Source organism: Halichoerus grypus, chromosome 7 (genome assembly GCF_964656455.1).
Source record: "Halichoerus grypus chromosome 7, mHalGry1.hap1.1, whole genome shotgun sequence".
NCBI lineage: Eukaryota > Metazoa > Chordata > Mammalia > Carnivora > Phocidae > Halichoerus > Halichoerus grypus.
In genome coordinates, this window is record NC_135718.1 from 86,417,369 (window position 1) to 86,435,598 (window position 18,230).

Genomic DNA, 18,230 nt, shown 5'->3' on the forward strand with positions numbered 1-18,230 from the left:
GCGCGAGCGGAGAGGAAGCAGGCACGTTTCGTGTTGGATGTCTCGGTCAGGACGTGAAATGAGAGGTCTGTGCGCGTTGCTGAAGCGGGGTGACCTCGTGGTGGGGGGAAGCGCGTCACGCTGAAGCCAGGTCGCTGACCGGGGGCCAGGAAAGCGGTTGTTGGGGTGGGGCGGAGGGGCCCCCGGCGGCCAGGTGGGCGTGCCCAGCGGCCTCGGTGGGACCTGGGACCTGGGACGGTGGGTGGAGGAGTTTAGCTACGATGGGACAGTGTCCCGAGCCGCCACGCCTGTCTGTCATGGGACCTGAAGTAGCGCAAATCAGGGGTTCCCGGCCACACCTCCAGCAGCGTGGCCCCAGACACGGCGGGCTGTCCCTCGTCCTCGTGGCTCCCAGAGACGAGCCACCCTCCCTGCCGGCTTCTTGGAATCTGTGTCACCTGGGCTCCCCAGAAAGGCGGGACCTTCCGTGTCCGTATCTGTGGACTTGCCAGAGGATGCACGGAGCGGGCAGGGCGACGGTAGCGTCCCGATGGGTTGTCACCCGCGTCACGGAGAGCGCACGAAGAGGGTGCCCCACGCACGGCACTGATGTTAACGCCTCTCTTTCCCCTTGTGGATCACTTTATTCCCCCCCCTTCTGCAGCCTTGAGTTGCTTATTTTTACAGATGTCCAACACACCCGTTCCTACGGTCTCGGAAGCACCCGAGGCCGAGAACGACAGGAGCAACACCTCAGGACAGTGGCCGCTCCCCGCCAGCACCTGGCAGTGTAAGGAAAGGCCGAGAACCCATCCAGTGCACCCCCGCCCCCACCCCACCTATGGGGGCCCACGAACCAGGGCCCTTCCCTTCACTGGCAGCCAAAGAGAAACGACCACCGGAGAACACCTGCCTGGGGAGAGCCACGGGCTGCAGTTTGAGGAGCGGCCGTGAGCGACCTGAAAACGCTTTGCCCAAGAAGACATTCTGCCAGGTGCAGCCCCTGCCCCAAGAGGGGCTGGGGATACTTTGCTGGACGCGGAACCTGCGATGGGGGTGGGTGGGAAGCTTGTGAGCAGCTCTCAGAGGGGGCCCCAACTCCCCAGGCGTCCTGGGCAGGTGGAGCAGGGACGACCTTGAACTGCGTGAGATTCTGGACTCTCGATATTAGACCAGACTGGACACTTGATGGCCTGAGAGGAGCCGAGCCTCTGCTGTCAGTGGCGAGTGGCTGAGAGCCCCGGTGCCGGGCCAGGACTTTGGCGGAGGAGTGGTGGGGGTGTGTGGGGGGGTGGGGGTGAGGCTGGTGAGGTCCTAGAGAGGCTTGCGGGAGCTCGTGCCCAGGGTGCCGCCCATTTCATGACCTGGTAACAGGTGCCCTTTGCCTGGTATCCTCCTGGGAGGACCGTGTTGACATGACTCTATTACAAGGACATTCGTCTATCTGTGTCGGGAATTGTCACTCATAATCCTGCCTGGGAGTGCAAAGACACACCGACTACACCCTCCATTGGTATTTATCACGAGCCTGCACACATTAAGGCAGTTAATACAACAGGACAGGGTTTGGGGCACTTAGAGCTCAGCTGAAATCCAGCCCCGGTGACCCTCATCTGTGCAACACTTCACCCCTCTGAACCTCGGTTTCTTCACCTGTCCGGTGGGTGTTACCCACCCTGAAGGGTTGCAGAGTTGGTGAAACAGCAGATGTGGGAGATCTAGAACGGGACAGGTACCCTGGCGCAGAGCCTAACCTCCGGCCCATGACTGAATAAGGCACAGTCTCTGTGCTCGAAGAGCTTCACTTCTGGAAGGGGGTAGGCTGGGTACACGCATGGGTGCAGTGAGGTTTTGGTGAGGGCTGCATGTTTTTTACTGATTTCTTTATAGACAGACGGATGCTTTGAGTCGGACATCAATATTCTTAGGTGAGTTTGTAGCTGAATGAAAGACTGAATTCAGTCTTTACCTGAGAGGTGTGGTGCAGGTGGCAGAGTTGGGCACAAATGACCCTGGGAAAACACGCCCCACCCCAGGTTGTCTGGACAGCCAGCCAGCCGGGCTTTGGGGCCCCTGTCCTCCAGTGGCACGTGGGAAGTACCCGTGGCATCCTCCCGTGAGCTTTGCAATGTCCCGTGGGCCCTGGGGTCTCCAGGTGCAGAACTTCCCCAGAAAGCCCAGATCTGGGCTGCCAGGTGCCCAGTAAGGTTGTTCTCAAATTTGCCTTAGAAGAAGGGACAGCAACTGGGGGCCAGGCCCCTCCCCCAGCACCCAGAGTCACATGGTGAGGTCAGCTGTCACTGTGAGAAAGACTTATGTCCTCCCTGTTCTTGCTGATCCTCATTTTGTAAGTTTTTTTTTCTAGTAGAGTCCATTCCCTACCCGATCTACATGACACTGTGGAATTCACCCAAGTCCTTGTACGTGACTCTGACCCTCACGTGACAATGCTCTTCCAAAGGGTTGGCCCCGATGAAGACTCAGGAGGCAGGCTGCTCAGACATGGGACGGACACGACGAGGCTGCAGGAGGGAGGGTGGGGACAGCAGCATCAAGATTCTAAAACGTCTCCACAAGTTGAAATTTGGGGCCCACATTAAAGAGAAAATACAACAAGGTCAAAGAGAAATGTACTCAGTTTAACAACATTATAAACTACAAAATGGGAGCACTTGTCCTGATAGAGATTCCTGGGAAAGCTACCTGGAATTCAGTAGACCCAGCTCCTTACGAGCCACCGGTGTGATGCAGGTGACAGCAAGAACAGGGACAGAGCGAGGTCCCCCACGGTCCCAACCGGCTGGCTCAGATCTGGAGCGTCCTGCACAGCCTGGGAGCTGGGTCTTATGAAGGTCCGTGACAACCGGGTGGAGAGCAAGAACAGGGAAGGGTCTTGTGAAGAAAGGTTTAGGGAACTGGAGAGCTAGAGCTCGAAGAAGACAAGTTTGCAGTGATCACAGAGTGGCCTCCTTAAAAAATGTGAAGGGCTATATTGTCCAAGCACTCAGGAAAGCATTCACCATCATACTGAAGAAAAACGTAGATTGTTTTCAGTACAGTTTCATGAAGCAGAACTAGTACAGATTGGCAGAAGTCACAGAAAAATAGTTGTTGGAGCCAAAAGCAAAACAAATAAAAAATGGAAATGCTCAGAAATTGATTGTTCCAAAAACGTGACAGGCCACTCTGCAGAGAAGTGCCCTCCCTAGCGTGAGGCCGTGAAGGCAGAGCCCGGGGGCCGGGCCTCACTGAGGAGTCCTGGAGGGAGGTCTCTGAGCCGTGTCCCAGGCCCTTGTGGCAGAAACTGCTAGGTGCCTACCAATGTACAGTCTCCCTTTCTTTTTAAATACAAAACCCTGATTTTTTATGGGGCAGCAGTGAGCTAGCCAAGAACTGTATTTCTCAATCCCTTGCAGTTAGGTGTAGTCACACATCTAAGTTCAAGACCAAGAGCTGTGAATGGAAGCATTTCCTGGAGCTCCTGGGAAGGCTCATTACTGAGAATGGATTAGCTGGGAAGCACACTTTTTTTTGCCCTTTCTCCTTTCTGCTGTTTGGATATGGATGCAATGGCTGGTGCTCCAGCAGCCATCTTGGACGGTGATATGACCTTGAGCGTAGGAGCTGCACTGCAGGATGTTGGAGCAGAAAGATAAGAAGACCCTGAGTGGCAGATGGTGACAGAGCTGATGCTCATATGCATTTACTGGGTGTTTACTATACTCCACACAGTGCCTTAGGCACTTGGTGGACCAAACAGACAGTATCTGCCCACGTAGATCTCAAACTGGTGAGGGAGCCAGGGCTGCCTGTTGCCTTATACAGTATAGGGTGCAGGGGGCATGTGCGCAGAGTGAAATGGGGCCCTCTGAAGTTGTACAAAGGGGAGGCCCAGCAGGGAGCTTACGCTGTAGGAGCATGCTCATAATCTTGATTAGACAGATGATAACATGGAGATTTACAGATATTAAGTTATTTCCCAAGATTGCTCAAAGAAGTGATATCCGATCGGATATCTGATTCCAGCTCACTTTCTTAACCACTTCTTTCACTTGCTCGGGGCAGGAGGGAAAGAGAAGGGCAGGAACGTACTCGGAGGAACAGAGAGGAAGAGAACCTAGCGAGGGCGGTACTTTGGAAGACGGGGGGATAGCACGAAGTGCGAGGGGTGAAGAGAAGTGAAGGGGGACGACCATGGCTGTTCTTGACCTTCAAGAGGACAAAGTGAGTGACAACCTCCCTCACTTACTGAAAGTCTCTCAACCTGAGTCATTTTTTCCCCCATAACAGGTTTACAGAATCTTTCATTTTTATGTCTATTATTGAGGTTTATGTTAAAAATAGATTTCAGCAACTGTTCGGTAGCATAATTATTCCTGTGACACCAGGGTACATCCAGTACCAACTTCTTTTGTTGTCAGTCTACCAAATGCCACCTGGCGTCCCGTGTTGCACCATGGAGACAGCTGTGTTGCAGGCATTTAAGTATAGAACTGAGCTGTTTTTCACAAACAACTTCATGACTTCACACCCAGGACCTGAAAGGTGTTTGCGCACCATACGCTTCTCTTTCTTGCACCGCAGAGTAAGAAATAACACTGTCAGAATCCCTACCAAGGAGTATACGTTCTCGTTTTATCTTGAGGGGTGTGGAGGTTCTATTTCCAAAAATGCTTCCTCCTACGAACGTGCCCCCACCACTCGGCAGAAACCTGCGCTCCGGAGCGTTGGGGGGCTGTGGTAGGTTGTAAGCATTGCCAGGCACTCTTAGGCTTTGCAGGTGATTTCCTAAAATGGTTTGAGTTTGAGCTGGAGATGGAGGGAGAGGTGCGGCGGCAGGTGGCGGGGGTAGTAGCCTCTCTGTGGTTCTCCCAAGCCCCGCCCGCCTTCTCCCTCCCTCACCCTGCGGTCCTGGAGCACATTCATCTCCACGCTCGCTTGGGCACGGGTGCATTTGGTGCCATGAAGTTATTTCTTGGAGGACGAAGATGACACTTACTGTGGGGGTGGTGAATGGGGGGTAGAGCAGAGGCAGGGAGCCCCCCAGGAGGCTGTCAGGGGGCTTCCCAGCAGACCCTTGCGGGCCAGGAGAGAGGACGGAATGTCATTCCCAAAGTGCTGGACAGGAAAAACTGTCCAGCTACATCTCCAGTTCTGTTTCATTTTTTAAAGGTTGTGGGTAGATAATCAGCTTTTTGAAGGATGAACGGGGTCCTGTTTCAGTCCCTTCTCTAATGGCATCATATGGACAACCTCACTCCTTCTTCGGAACAACCCCGTTATCATCCTCATTTATCCTATGTTCGGAAGAACTGAGGTCCGGAGGCGTTCAATCACTTGCCCGCGGCCACAGGACTGGTAATTATGTGGGACGGGCTCTGAGTGCTGCCCACCTGCAGAGTGGCACGTTCCTACGACCCTTCGGAGCTGGCTTCACACCCGGGCCTGCCTGAGCTGAGCTTCTGAACTCCAGGCGATGCAGAGTCTTTCTCGGGGTCTGCAAAGAAGGGATGCTTTGGGCCATGGCTTGGGTATAGATTCTGGAGACTTTCAAGGCCCAGTCATTTTGCCGGGGGTTTATTCTGCCTGTCTTTCTCTGGGGGGAATTAAATCATCTGTCTTAGGATGTTGCTGTAGCTGAAGCAGCACCATTACAGAGCAGTTTAGCTAAGCAACCCCAACACCAACCAAACCATCAACTTCATTTCTTCACTCAACATTGTATTTTTGAGCGCGATCCCTGATGACCTAGATGGATGGATATGAACAGATGGTCGATTCCCTTTAGCTGCTGTATAAGACCTAGTTCGCGGTGTGACGCTGTTGGATCTTCTGTGCACTGAGGTTCTTGTCTGGCTCTTCCCTGCAGTCGCACGGTGTTCCTGAGAACGGCTGTTCTGTTTGCAGTGACTTGTGTCCCCAACGCTCACTGAGCTTCTGGGCGGGAGAGTCCTCTTCCCTCCTGCCCTGACTTTGGACTTGGCCGTGGGACTTGTTTTGGCCAATGGAACGTGCGCCGCCGTCTCTGAGCAAAACAGTTTTCTGTACTTGTGTGGTTGAGGCTCTGCCCTGTGGTGTGAAAACACCACACCCCAGGTGGTGGCGGCTCCTTTGTCCTCGGGGCGCAAGGAGCAGACACAAGGAGCCTAGCAGAGAGCAGCCCGGCCCGGGGGAACCTCGGCCCGCCCGCGGCCCCCGTGGTTCACAGGGGAGACAGAAACCCTGCCGTGCCGCCTGGAATCTGAGTGTGGTCTGTCGCTGCGGCACAAGCTGACTCCTACAGGAATGGGCTCCAAACTCGAGCTGCAGCCGAATCCATCCTGCAAGGTAGGCTCTGGCCTCAGGAGATGGCCAGTGTGCAAGCTTCGCCATGTGGATGGATCACTGGATGAGACTGTCCAGAATATACTAACGAACTTGTGGCTCTGGGTGAAGAGATTTCAAGGCAGAATGTTCACGGTGGGTTGGTTGGTGTTCGCTGTATTCAATAGTGTACTAAAAGAAAGAGGTACTCAGAAAATAATCAGCTTATTTGTTTGAAGGTATAATTTACTCATGGCAAAAATCCATCCTTTTTTTTTTTTTTTTTGAAGTAGGCTCCATCCCCAACGTGGGGCTCAATCTCACAACCCTGAGATCAAGAGTCTGATGCTCCACCAACTGAGCCAGCCAGGTGCCCCCAAAATCCATCCTTTTTAGTGTACGGTCTGGGAGTTTGGACAAGTGTATACAGTCATGAGACTACCATCAAAATCAAGATATAGGATGATTCCATCATCCTGACAAATTGCTCCATGCCCCTTTGGAGTGAAGCCCCTGCCTGCAGGTCCAGCCCCTAGAACCATTCTTTTCTTTTCTGTCTCTGTCGTTTTGCATTGTCCAGGTGTGCTGTAAACGGAATCCTGCAGTAGGTGGGCTTTGAGTCTGGCTACCATCACCCGGCTTATGCGTTTCCGGTTTGCCCATGTGGTTGTGTGTATCAACAGTTTAGTCTTTTTTAATGTTGAGTATTTTTTTACTGTTTCGAAGGACCACAGTTGATCCACTTGTCTGTTGACGAACACGTAGGTACTTTCCAGTTTTTGGCAGTTACAAAGAAGGCACCATAAACATCTGCACACCATTTTTTGTTTGTTTTGTTTTGTTTTCTAGAGAGGGGGAGGAGGGTAGGTGGAGCGGCAGAAGGAAAGGGAGAGAGAGAATCTTAAGCAGGCTCCACGCTGAGCGTCTCACAACCCTGAGATCATGACCTGAGCCAAAACCAAGAGTCGGACTCTTACCGACTGTACCACCCAGGCGCCCCCGCATACTGGTTTTTGAGCGAAGTTATGTTTTTCTTTCCCTTGGGTAACTATCTAGGAGTGAGGTTGCTGGGTCCGGGGGTGAGCATACGTCTACATTTGTAAGACCCTGCCTCCCCCGGCTGAGGCAGCCCAACAGAGAAGTGGCCGTGCCTCACTGCAGCTTACGTCTGCATTTCCCTCAGGGCCAGTTATGTGGAACATCTACACGTGCTTTTCTGTCAGCCGTATGTCTTCTTTGGTGACGTGTCTGTTCAAATCTTTTGCCCATTTAAAAAATGTGTTGTTGGGTTTTTTTTTTATTAAAGAGAGTCCTTTGTATACTCTGGATATAAGTCCGTCGTCAGAAATGTGATCTACAAGTGTATTCTCCCAGCCAATGGCTTGGCTTGTCCTTCTCTTGGCAATGTTACTTAATTCTGATGAAGTCACATTGGTCTGTTTGAAAGCATGGTTTAAAGAGAAGAAAACAGAATCCAGACATTCTGAGATGTGCAAGATTGAAAGAGACACATGCTAAAGACGTGAGCTGGTGGTAAAGACCACATCAAACATACGGTTCTCTTATTAGATTCAGGTGTCCTCCAACAAATCCTTTCAACCCAACGAAATGGTTCATGGGGAAAGACGGAGGGCATGGTCTCACGGAAGCATGAGGTCACCCGTGGCCTTGTCAGTCATGCAGTGCGCCCTGTGGACTGCCTGACGCCTCCTGGTGCAGAACACTGAACTTAGAGAATGTGTGCACACGTGCGTGTGTGTGCAGGTATGTATATAGGTGCACATGTCTTACAGGCCTGGTATATATGCACATGTGCATCTGCACATGCGCACACGTATGTGTGTGCGTATATGTGTGCTGTGTGTGCCGTGTGCTATGCACATGTGTGTCCATTGCATGTGTGTGCATTCTGTGGCTGGGTATTGCATGTTTATGAGCACGGCAGCATGCACGAGTGTGTGTTTGGTGCGAAATTAAGAATCTCCTCATAATCTCTTTCCTTAACACATTTACAGTCCAGGGAGATTACACAGAACAGCTGAGAAATAGCATAGACATTTCATTGGGCATTCTCAACCAAGTGTCTCATTAGTACTGAAAGGTCATGTTTCTGAAGTCTCAGGCACTTCAAGCATTGTCCAAGCAAGTGGCAATAAAATATGGTCTGTGTTTTCTTCACCCGTAAAAGTAAAGGGTGGGAGTGAATACGTTTTGGCCTCCTCTCTGTCTAAAATACTATGTTCCAAACACACATTTTCTGGAAATACAGCCATCGTTACCAAAAAGCCCTCAAGAAAAACAGCAGGCTTGAGAGAGCCTCAGTGTGAGCATGCTGGTCAGACCCCTGCAGAGGCCAGTGGGGCTGCAGGGCGAGGCAGGGTGGCCCCACTCGCCTTCTCCGGAGAAGCGGCCAGGAGACCGAAAAACCTGGAGGCTGGAGGGACCCGGCCTTCACTCTCTGCCCCGCTGGGACCATTCATCCCCTCGCGCATCCACTCATTTTCCCTGCCCCCTCCTGTCCCATTCTCTCCCTTCCCTTCCACCATTCTCCCGTCCTCCCTTCTCTCAGGGGCAGGAAGAGATGCCCAGATGCACCCTGGACGTGAAGGGTCCCCATCTTCTCTACATGGTGCTCGATCGTCCTATGATCTGTTCCCACCGACAGATGACTCCATCCTCCCTGGTGGCTTGTCACAGATTCACAGATGCCTCATTTCACAGTAAGGAAGCCTGGGCCAGAAAGGGGCTCAGTGACTCACCTAAAATCGCACAGCTGCTTACGGCATAACCACCATCCCTGGATGAAGCTTAAAACCACCGCATCGTAGGCTAGATGACATCTCAAGTCTTCCCACGGTCCATTTGGCAGCCAATCATTAAGCAAACACTGGAGCTGAGCTCAAAGTTTTTGCTTGTTAAGCATGGAAAGAACACATGAGAGTCCAGACCTGGCTTGTTTCTGAGACCAGAACCCTAGAATGAGGTTGACAGCAGGCCTGTCACATTTGTGCCTTAAAATCCCGTTTCCTAACTAATCCTGACCATTGGAATCCTCTCTGTAACCCATTTGCAATTCTATTATCCCTCTGAGCCTCACTCTTTAAAATGCTTCTTTAATATCACCTCTAGAAATTGCATTCAGGGTTTGGAGGACTTCTGGCTTCTAATCTAATAATACTCAGCAAAAAGTGATCAAGGAGATTCTTACACGAGGTAACTGGTAACAGCAGCTTTCACCTGTATGCTCGGTTCATTTTAGACACAAGGATAATTTCTAGAATAATTACTGGCTGAACAATATGTTGCTCTGTGTGTAAATATTTGTGTACATTTATAATTAGGAATGCTAAATGTAACTATTAAATCTGAATACCGAGTCAGATCAATAACTAGTAATTTTCTTTCTCTTTGGCATAAATGCCCTGATGTTTCCTGCCCTGAGCTGAACAAATTGCATGGCTTCCCTCCTTGCCGCCTGGCTGGACAAGTGAGCCACACACCTAAGTGATAGCATCCATGTCGAGCAGATTACGAGCCTGCGCTCAGAGAAGGCTGCGTTGGTCTGAAGGCACCTGTTCACTCTTGGGAAAGGAACAACCTTTTACTAAAAATGCTTGAGCTCTTACAGAAAGAAGCCAGCTTTCTGCATAAGTCAGTCTGGCTTCTAGGGTGAGTGAGAAAAATCACCCTAACTGGATCCATAATGAGCATAGAGATTCAGGCAGGTCAGAAAAGAGCAGAAACCTAGCATGACAGCCATTTAGAAAGGAATGGGCCAGGAGCATTTGTTCTAAGTCTATAAAAAGGGTAATTACTTTGGCAAGTAGTTCATTTTCTGCCCCATAAAGGCAGCTGTAGATAGATTATAAATAAGTGATGGCTCATAATTCATTAAAAACAAGAGAATGGGAACAGTTTTAAGGAAGCATGAGTTTTAAGGAGAACCTTCACAATTCAGCAAGCATTACAGAGTACTGGAGCAGCCCAAGTTTCCCCCCAAACTTGGCATCGAGATAACCAAAAGGGACACTCTCCTTCACAGGGACTGTCCCTTCCAGTTCCATCAGCTCTAGGCACCTTGCTGGGGGCCATCCTTCTTCCCCAGGCACGGGCAGAACACTGGACTTGGCATCCGAAGAATTAAAGACAGTTTACTCCCTGTAATCCTGGGCAAACCTTCTTGAGCCTCAGTGTCCTCAACTGCAAAACGGGATGACAGGAACACTGACTCACAGAGCGATGGTGCGTGCTGCTTGTCTTATTCACTCCACAAATCCGTGACATGTGATTGAAGTCCTGCCTTGAAGGACCAGTAAGGGTTTGCCTGTGGAGGGATCCCAGTGAACAAAGGCATGGCACATTTGACCTTGAAGTTTGGAGTGGAGAAAGCCCAGGATACATTTGCTCCTGCATGGGAGCTGAGTTAGAGGGGTGCCGACAGAGGGATAGGAGTGCTGTGCTGTCGTGAAGTCAATGGGGAAGCCTGGTGCTTTTCATATGCACATTGACGGGGCTCAGGACACACTGCCCCCAAATATGGTGGATTAAATAGGAATGGAAGAATCGGGAAGGTCACTCTGCCTCCCCAGCCCCCACCCTTCCTCCCTGAAACAGGCCATAGAACCCCATGTGAAAGGCACCCTTCCTGTATCAGGAGGAAAGAAGACATTCTCATCACCAGACCCAGATTCTGGGAATTTGGGGCCAGGAAATCTTTACAAACTTTGTTAAACCAACCCTCATCTTCCTACTCAACCTCTTTACCACTCACTCCCCTTTGTCTTGTCAATGATTCACAAATCGATCGCTTCCTTGTCTAAAAGCTATAAAAGCCTCTTGTTCTGTTTTAGACCCAGTCAGGGACCCTAAAGAGGGCCAAGGGGAATTTTTGACAAAAAAGGAGAGCTTCTGACAAAAGTCAGTACCCATGCATGATGAAACGCTCAAGGGTAGGTACAGAGGGAATGTACATCCGCATAACAGAGGCCGAAAAGACAAGGCCACAGGTGAAAAACTGAGAGCTTTTCCTCTAAGATCAGGAACAAGACAAGGATGCCCATTCTTGCCACTTATTCAACACAGTATTGCAAGTCTGAGCCACAGCAATCAAGCAAAAAGAAAAAAAATCCAGATCAGAATAGAAGACATAAAACTCTATTTGCCGATCACATGATACTATATATAGAAAACCCTAAAGACTCCCCAAGAAACTCTTAGAACTAATAAATGAATTCAGTAATAATTCATGATTCAGGGTGTTATGCTAAATGAACTAAGCCAGACAGAGAAGGACAAACAGAATAATATCACTTACATGTGGAATCCAAAACCCCCCTGAAAACATAGATGGGGAGAACAGAGTAGTGGTTGCCAGCAGTGGGGGTAGGGGGTGTGCCAAACGGGTGAAGGAAGTCAAAGGTGCACACTTCCGGTTATCAGATGAGTATAGGTCCTGGGGAGGCAGTGCACAGCACGGTAACTATGCATGAGTAAGAATACTGTATATAGATTTGAAAGTTGCTAAGAGAGTAAATCCTACAAGTTCTCATCACAAGAAACATAAATTATACTGTGCGTGGTGAAGGATGATTTCACAATGTATACATGAATCAAATCTTTATGTTGTACACTTAAAATTAATATGATGTTATATGGCAAAAAAACCAAAACAAAACAAGAAAAACTTTTTCAGACCCACCCAGGGAACCTCAGCAGGTGAAGGAAAATGTCTTCCTCCCCTGCAGGGTGTTAGGAAGACCAGTCAGACTCCAGAAAGGGAAACTCCCACTCTTAGAGAAGAAGCACTGGGGGTAAGGGCACACATTCGGGTACCAGATCCCATGGGCTCTATTTGGGTCATGCACTTGCTATGTTAACCTTGGGCAAGTTCCTTAACCTCTCTGTGTCTTAGTTTTCTCAACTACAGATGTGACCAAAACCAATTTCTATCTCATGGCACTGTGGTTCAGATAAAGTAACCTAATAGTCATAAAGCACTCAGAGCAATGCCCAACACACAGTCAGCACTGTGTTTGCTACTGTCATTTTTCAAGTGTTGGCTCCAAAGCCCCTTCCTCTTTGAGCTCCAGCACGCCTGATGAACGGTCCCCCTGTTTTCCCTACCATTTGTATTGCAGTTACTTATCTATATGTTTCTCTCCTGAGGCTGTGAATTGACCAAGGGCTGCTCTTCTCACCTGGCATAGGTCTGGGGTAGGGGCTCTCTGCTTATTTATGGTAAATGACTAAGTTTTTATTAATTTAATAAAATAAAAACTACTGGCCTGCCTGGGTGGTTCAGTCCGTTAAGCATCTGGCTTCAGCTCAGATCTTGATGCCAGGGTCCTGGATCAAGCCCTGTGTTGGGCTCCCTGCTCAGCAGGGAGTCTGCTTCTCACTCTGCCTCTGCCCCTCCCCCCACTGCACGCGTGCATGTGCATGAGCTCACTCTCTCTCTCTCTCAAATAATCTTTAAAAAAATAAATAAAAATATTTTAAAAATAAAAACTACTAAAGCAAAGAAAGATGTTTTTAACAATCAGCAACAGCCTTCCATTGTGTTTTAAAGACTGAAATCAACTGAAATCGGATCTTTTCATGTGTTGAGAAAGGCTTGCAAATGCAAAGATATTTCAATACCTTTGTTTTTTGCTATTAAACTTTGGCCTTCTTTGTGGCATTTTCTTGCCACAAACCCTATAAAATATTTAGTTTCCTAAGCACACTGAAGTTTAATCCTTGTAAAGAAACTTGCTTCTGGAAATGTCAGGCATAATTTGTTAACTCCCTTTTCTTGCACACTGATAGCTGTAGTACTGCATTTCTAATTGGGAGTTGAGCTGCAAATACAATGGAAATATGGGAATAGATAAATCCCTTTCAAGGTACAGTTAAGGAAGTGTTTTAGGACAACTTGCAACTCTAGTGAATGCATTGCGTGGCCTGATACATGGGTTGGTTTTAGCTCTCAGGGGCTCTGGCTGGTTCCTCTGCCTGAACACCCTCCCCCCCAGATTTCCCAGAGGCCTATGCCCTCACTTCTTTCAAGCTGAAGGAGAGTGGACTATGTCACCCAAAATATGCCTCTTTGGCATAAGGATGATCTTGAGTTGTTGTTGTTGTTGTTTTTTAAAGATTTTATTTGTTTATTTATTTTAGAGAGAGCATGCATGAGCAGGGGAGGGGCAGAGGGAGAGAATTGCAAGCAGACTCTGCACTGAGCTTGGAGCCCCACACGAGGCTCCACCCCATGCCCCTGAGATCCTGAACTGAACTGATACCAAGAGTCGGACGCTTAACCAACTGAGCCTCCCAGACCCTGAGCTGGTTATTTTTAAGAAACAGCAGACACAGGAGAAGCTCTGACAACTAGTAGAAGTGACCCTTTTGTAAGATACACTTAAGTTTATAGGGGAAATCTGTTTGTAAGGGCATCTCCCTCTCTGTACTGGGAAGAGAAGGGTGGCTGAATCTCCAGAAACTCTTATCAGTAAAGAAGGCAAGTCTTAAACCTGCACAACATCCATATCGTTGATGACTATGTTTTGTCTGACAACCCCCAGGACTGGCTTCCTAGCCCCCTTCCCCCACCTCCTCATCCCGAACCCCACCCTCGCAGTCTCCTTCGTCTTTAGCTGGAGATGGTATTTAAGGTGATGGTCTGGGCCATTTAGAGAGTTACTCTGTTTTGGGGGGTCTCTCTTATGTATATAAGAGGTACCCATATTGTTAAACTTCTGGGGTGTTTCTCCTGTTAATCCACCTTTTACTATGGCGGGGGGGGGGGGTCTCAGGCAAGAACCTAGAAGGGTGGAGGGAAAATTGCTTTTCCTCCCCTACAAAGTGCTTACTCAAGTCTCAGTCTCTCATCCTGCAACCCACCTCCCCTGCTCAGGCATCCCTCGTCCGCCCTTTACCGTACTGTTCCATACTGCTCCACTTCCTTCCCCTTCTTGATGTCACTGTGCACCCCACCCCAGCAGAACATGAGCTTGGAGGGCTGGGCATTTTGTTTTGTTTACTGACATAGCCCGGGTGCCCAGAGCAGTCCCTGGCATACAGTATGTGCTCAACAAATATTGGTTATATCAAGCACCAGCTCCCCAGCTACTGCCAATACCAACCATTGGTAAGACATAGTGGGAAGGAAGAACACCACCTTGACCGTTGGGTCTCACAGAGGGAAGGGAAGGTTGGAGTTTACTGACAGTCTGAAGTTTGGTTTAAGGCAAGTCTCTCCAAGGGGAAGGGGTATGCTAATAAGTTTTTAATATCTTCAAAAATATCTTTAGTATCTTTAAAGCTTTAATATTACATCTTACAAATTTTTGTTTATGTTTTCCTGAAACCACAAGTGCTCTGGATCCAGGCAGATTATTATTTCTTTACAGCAATAACTGCATGAGTTCCCCACATGCCAATTCTTCCCTCTTTGTGGGGGTGGGGGGAACGATATAAGTGAGAGCCAGGTGGCTGGGCCTGGGTGTACAAGGGGGTTCCTTGCATACAGGAGAGGAACCCCGAAATTGCCAATCTGCTTACATAGGATGGCATGCACTGCAGCCCAGCTCCCCACAAACACAGTCTCCTTGGGAAGAGGCAGATCCCCGTGGAATGTAAATAAATGTGTCCAGAGATACATAAGACAAGCCTCTCAGGGCTTGCTTACAACCCTGGAATGTCTCCATGTCTAGGTTTTATCCTCCCTTGAAATATAAATGTGTATCTCCAGAGAGGTGAATCTTTCTGGCGCTCTGTGGCACCCGCATGCCCTTTAACCTCTGAAATGTGTCCTTTCATCAGATTCCGGAAAATTTGCTCAGAGAGCCCTGACTCTTAGAAATATGAAAATGTTTGCTTCCTGACACAGCCTTAGTTGGGATTGGGTCAGGATCACGACACAGCAGTTGTGGAAACAAAGAGAGACCATCCAAACAGGAGCGGGCAAAGACTATGGATTCAGAGCGAGGGAATCAGCCACCATCGCTTGCATTCGGCACAGACACAAAGGAAAGCAGAGGGGTGGGAGAAAGGGAATTCACGTGTGCCCTGATCGGAGGCTATCGGCATGGGGAAGGTATAGGCAGGCTGACCGGATGCTGGGCATCCCATGTGACTGGTTAGGGGTGCCTGCCTGGCTCTCTCCTTCCGTTGGTCTAAGTGGCAAGTAAGCCCAGCAACCAGGAAGCTGGCGATTATTAATCAGGTCCTGGCTTCCCAGACTGTTGGCTAGAGACAGTAGGCTGACTTCTTAGGAGTCTGATTCGTAGGTAGTAGGTTGGCTTCCCGGGCTGGTTATTGTTGACCGTGACTAGTTCCTCGGCTGAGTGCCGCAGACTATAGGTCGGAGTTCTGTTTGTGGATGTGGTCTGGGCGTGGTTCATAGTATATTGAGCCTCTCGTGGTTGGGGGTGGGTGGGGACAGCAGGGCAAAGATTCTAAAGCAAGGGAATCTTGGGCTGCAACCACCCTGTCGATGCTTCCCATGAAGAGCTGGTGAACCTTTCGGGAAGTTCGTACAGTGAACAGCCAGGCTATTTGCTTGGAACGGTAGTTATGTTAATGTAGATAGCCCTGGAGAATGGCTGACCGGTAGTTTTGATTTTCGGGTGAAGGAACTGAAGAGAAGGGAGGGGAAGGTTGAGATTTGTTGAGTATCACAGATGTCCTCAATTTTGCCCTTCCCCACCCCACTCAGCTACGCGTGGGGCTGGGAGGAAGATGACACTATTCCTGTTTTACAGGAAAGGGAGACTCAGAGTCTGAATAAGCCGTCCAAGGCCACGCTTAAATGGTAGTAAAGGCAGAGCTCAAAGCCAGCCCTGCAGGACCTGTCAACCTTACAAATAAAAGAGTCCTTTATTTTACCAGCAAACGAGTGTATTTGGGAAGAGCAGAGGAATCACAATCCGGGGCGAGCCAACTATAGCGAACCAAAGGCGAGTCCGAAGAGACAAAGGGAAGGTCAGCTCTCGTTATGAGGTGTTAGGAGGAAATTGCGGAGCGTTGTTCTGAACAAGAGTTCATTGAGGAAGAGTAAGAGGTCATCCAGTGTCTCCCGGGCTGCAGGTGGTGGTCGGCGCCCTGTTGTGGGGCGGGCGGGCGGGGGGGGCTGGGGGAGGAATTTTCCTTTTGTTTGTTTGTTTATTTATTTATAAATTTTAAGTTGGAGCTAAAGTTCTACATGGGAAGTGTCTTCCCTCCCCCTGCTGGTTTGCAGGCTGCTCCCCTCAGGCCTTCCTGACTCCATTTATTTTTTTCAGATTTATTTATTTATTTATTTTAGATATAGCAAGTGTGTGAGTGGGAGCGGGGTGGGAGGAGCAGAGGAAGAGAGAGAATCCCAAGCAGGCTCCATGCTGAGTGCAGAGCCAGGCACGGGACTCGATCCCACGACCCTGAGATCGTGACCTGAGCCGAAATCAAGAATCAGACGCTTGACTGACTGTGTCACCCAGGTGCCCCTTGACTCCATTTTTGTTGAAGTTTCCCTTCTTATGCACACACCCCAAAACCCCGTGCTGCCTTCCATAATTACAAATACCACCCAAATCATCTCTTCATTGCCATGCACATGTGTGATAGGCATATCCACATGGGTGGTTTTTTTTTTGCGGAAGTCAGGTGGTGGGGTGGATGTTGGAGGGACACAGAATAAGGACGTCTCGAGTGTTTTCAGGGGTGAACCCAGAATTGAAACTCATATCCGCCCTTCATGTCAAATATTCTCTGTACTGAGAGAAGGCCCTTTTAGCTACTGAATTATAATAACACATTTCTCCTTAACACATGTTCTTTCTACTTTTCTCCCCCTCAAAAGTAATTGGCAAAGTAGCTGGAGTCAACGTTGAGTAATTAAGTGTATGTGATTCCTGGGAATCGGTTCACATTTTGCAAGTGCGACTCAGCTTTCAAGAACCGTGGAAATAAAACTCCGGGCTGTTCCTAGATTTACAGTCTTCACAGTTTGTGGTCTGTGCACACTCTCCAGAGAACATCATTTTCTCTCTTAAAAACAATTACAATTATAATTGGTATTGTTATTACTCTCTGCACCGCAGCAGGGGAATGCGGCGATCAGCCTCCAGCTCATCAGTGTGAAATGCTGGGCGGCCATGGAGGCTCCGTGCTGCCTTCATCCGGGCTGAGCCCCAAGGCTCTGGGTGGGAAAGCCAGGGCAGGAGTGTGCGGGAGTGCGCATTGCCGACCGCCTCCACAACCCATGTTGCTGAGCTGGCCCGAGCACCAGCCTCCGTAGTTAGATGTCTGCCACCTTCACGACCGTGTTCAGGGAGGGGAGAGGACGGCCCAGAGCTGGGGTTCACATGTGTCTACGTGGAGGCTGGACACACAGCTGGTAAGGCAGCCTTTCTGCAGGGCCTGCACGCTGCGGGAGCGGGCATAGCCTGGACTTTCAGATTCCCTCTTTCGTTTTGGTGGATGAGGAAGATCAAGTACTCACAGTCTGCAGATGGACTGGCCCTATTAGCTGTCAGAGTTTCAGCAGACGCACAAAGGCGAAGAAACAAAACAAGGGTGAAAAGTACCCCATGTCCTGAGATATATTCTAATCGTGCAATCTATGGAGAAGGACCGTCTGGTCCGCTGTGGAAAGACGCTTTTGTGAAATACAAAGTCCTGTTCTTGCGCGTTGTGGCAGGCAAGGTCAGATTGCCAGACGTTTCCCGCGCTCAGTGCTTCTACCTTCAGGGCCTGGGAGCCACGTGGGTAGCCCTGCTCGGACCCGGAGAAGGGCTTCTTTAAACTTGGAGAGAAATCACCTCCAGAGCTCAGGCAGGTCCCCTGGAGTATGCAGGGACTGTGATGTGATGCACACCCAGAAAAATAATGACACGAGAGGCTACAGCAGGAGGGAGGAAGGTTGTGTGCGGGGAGGTGCCCTTTCCCTGCGGAGGGGCAGAGATGGAGGTTCTCGGGACCAGAAGCAC

General features: G+C 49.6%; 1 protein-coding gene across 1 annotated transcript in view; it reads left to right on the forward strand.

Moving 5' to 3' along the window:
* The window catches only part of CNIH3 (cornichon family AMPA receptor auxiliary protein 3), a 305,955-nt gene extending 288,661 nt beyond the window's left edge, over positions 1 to 17,294 (forward strand). Inside the window, exon 8 of the mRNA XM_078077829.1 lies at positions 17,102 to 17,294. Within this exon, the coding sequence (XP_077933955.1) occupies positions 17,102 to 17,132 (31 nt within the window). The 3' untranslated portion in view covers positions 17,133 to 17,294. The remainder of the gene's footprint in view (positions 1 to 17,101) is intronic.
* Positions 17,295 to 18,230: the final 936 nt, after the last annotated feature.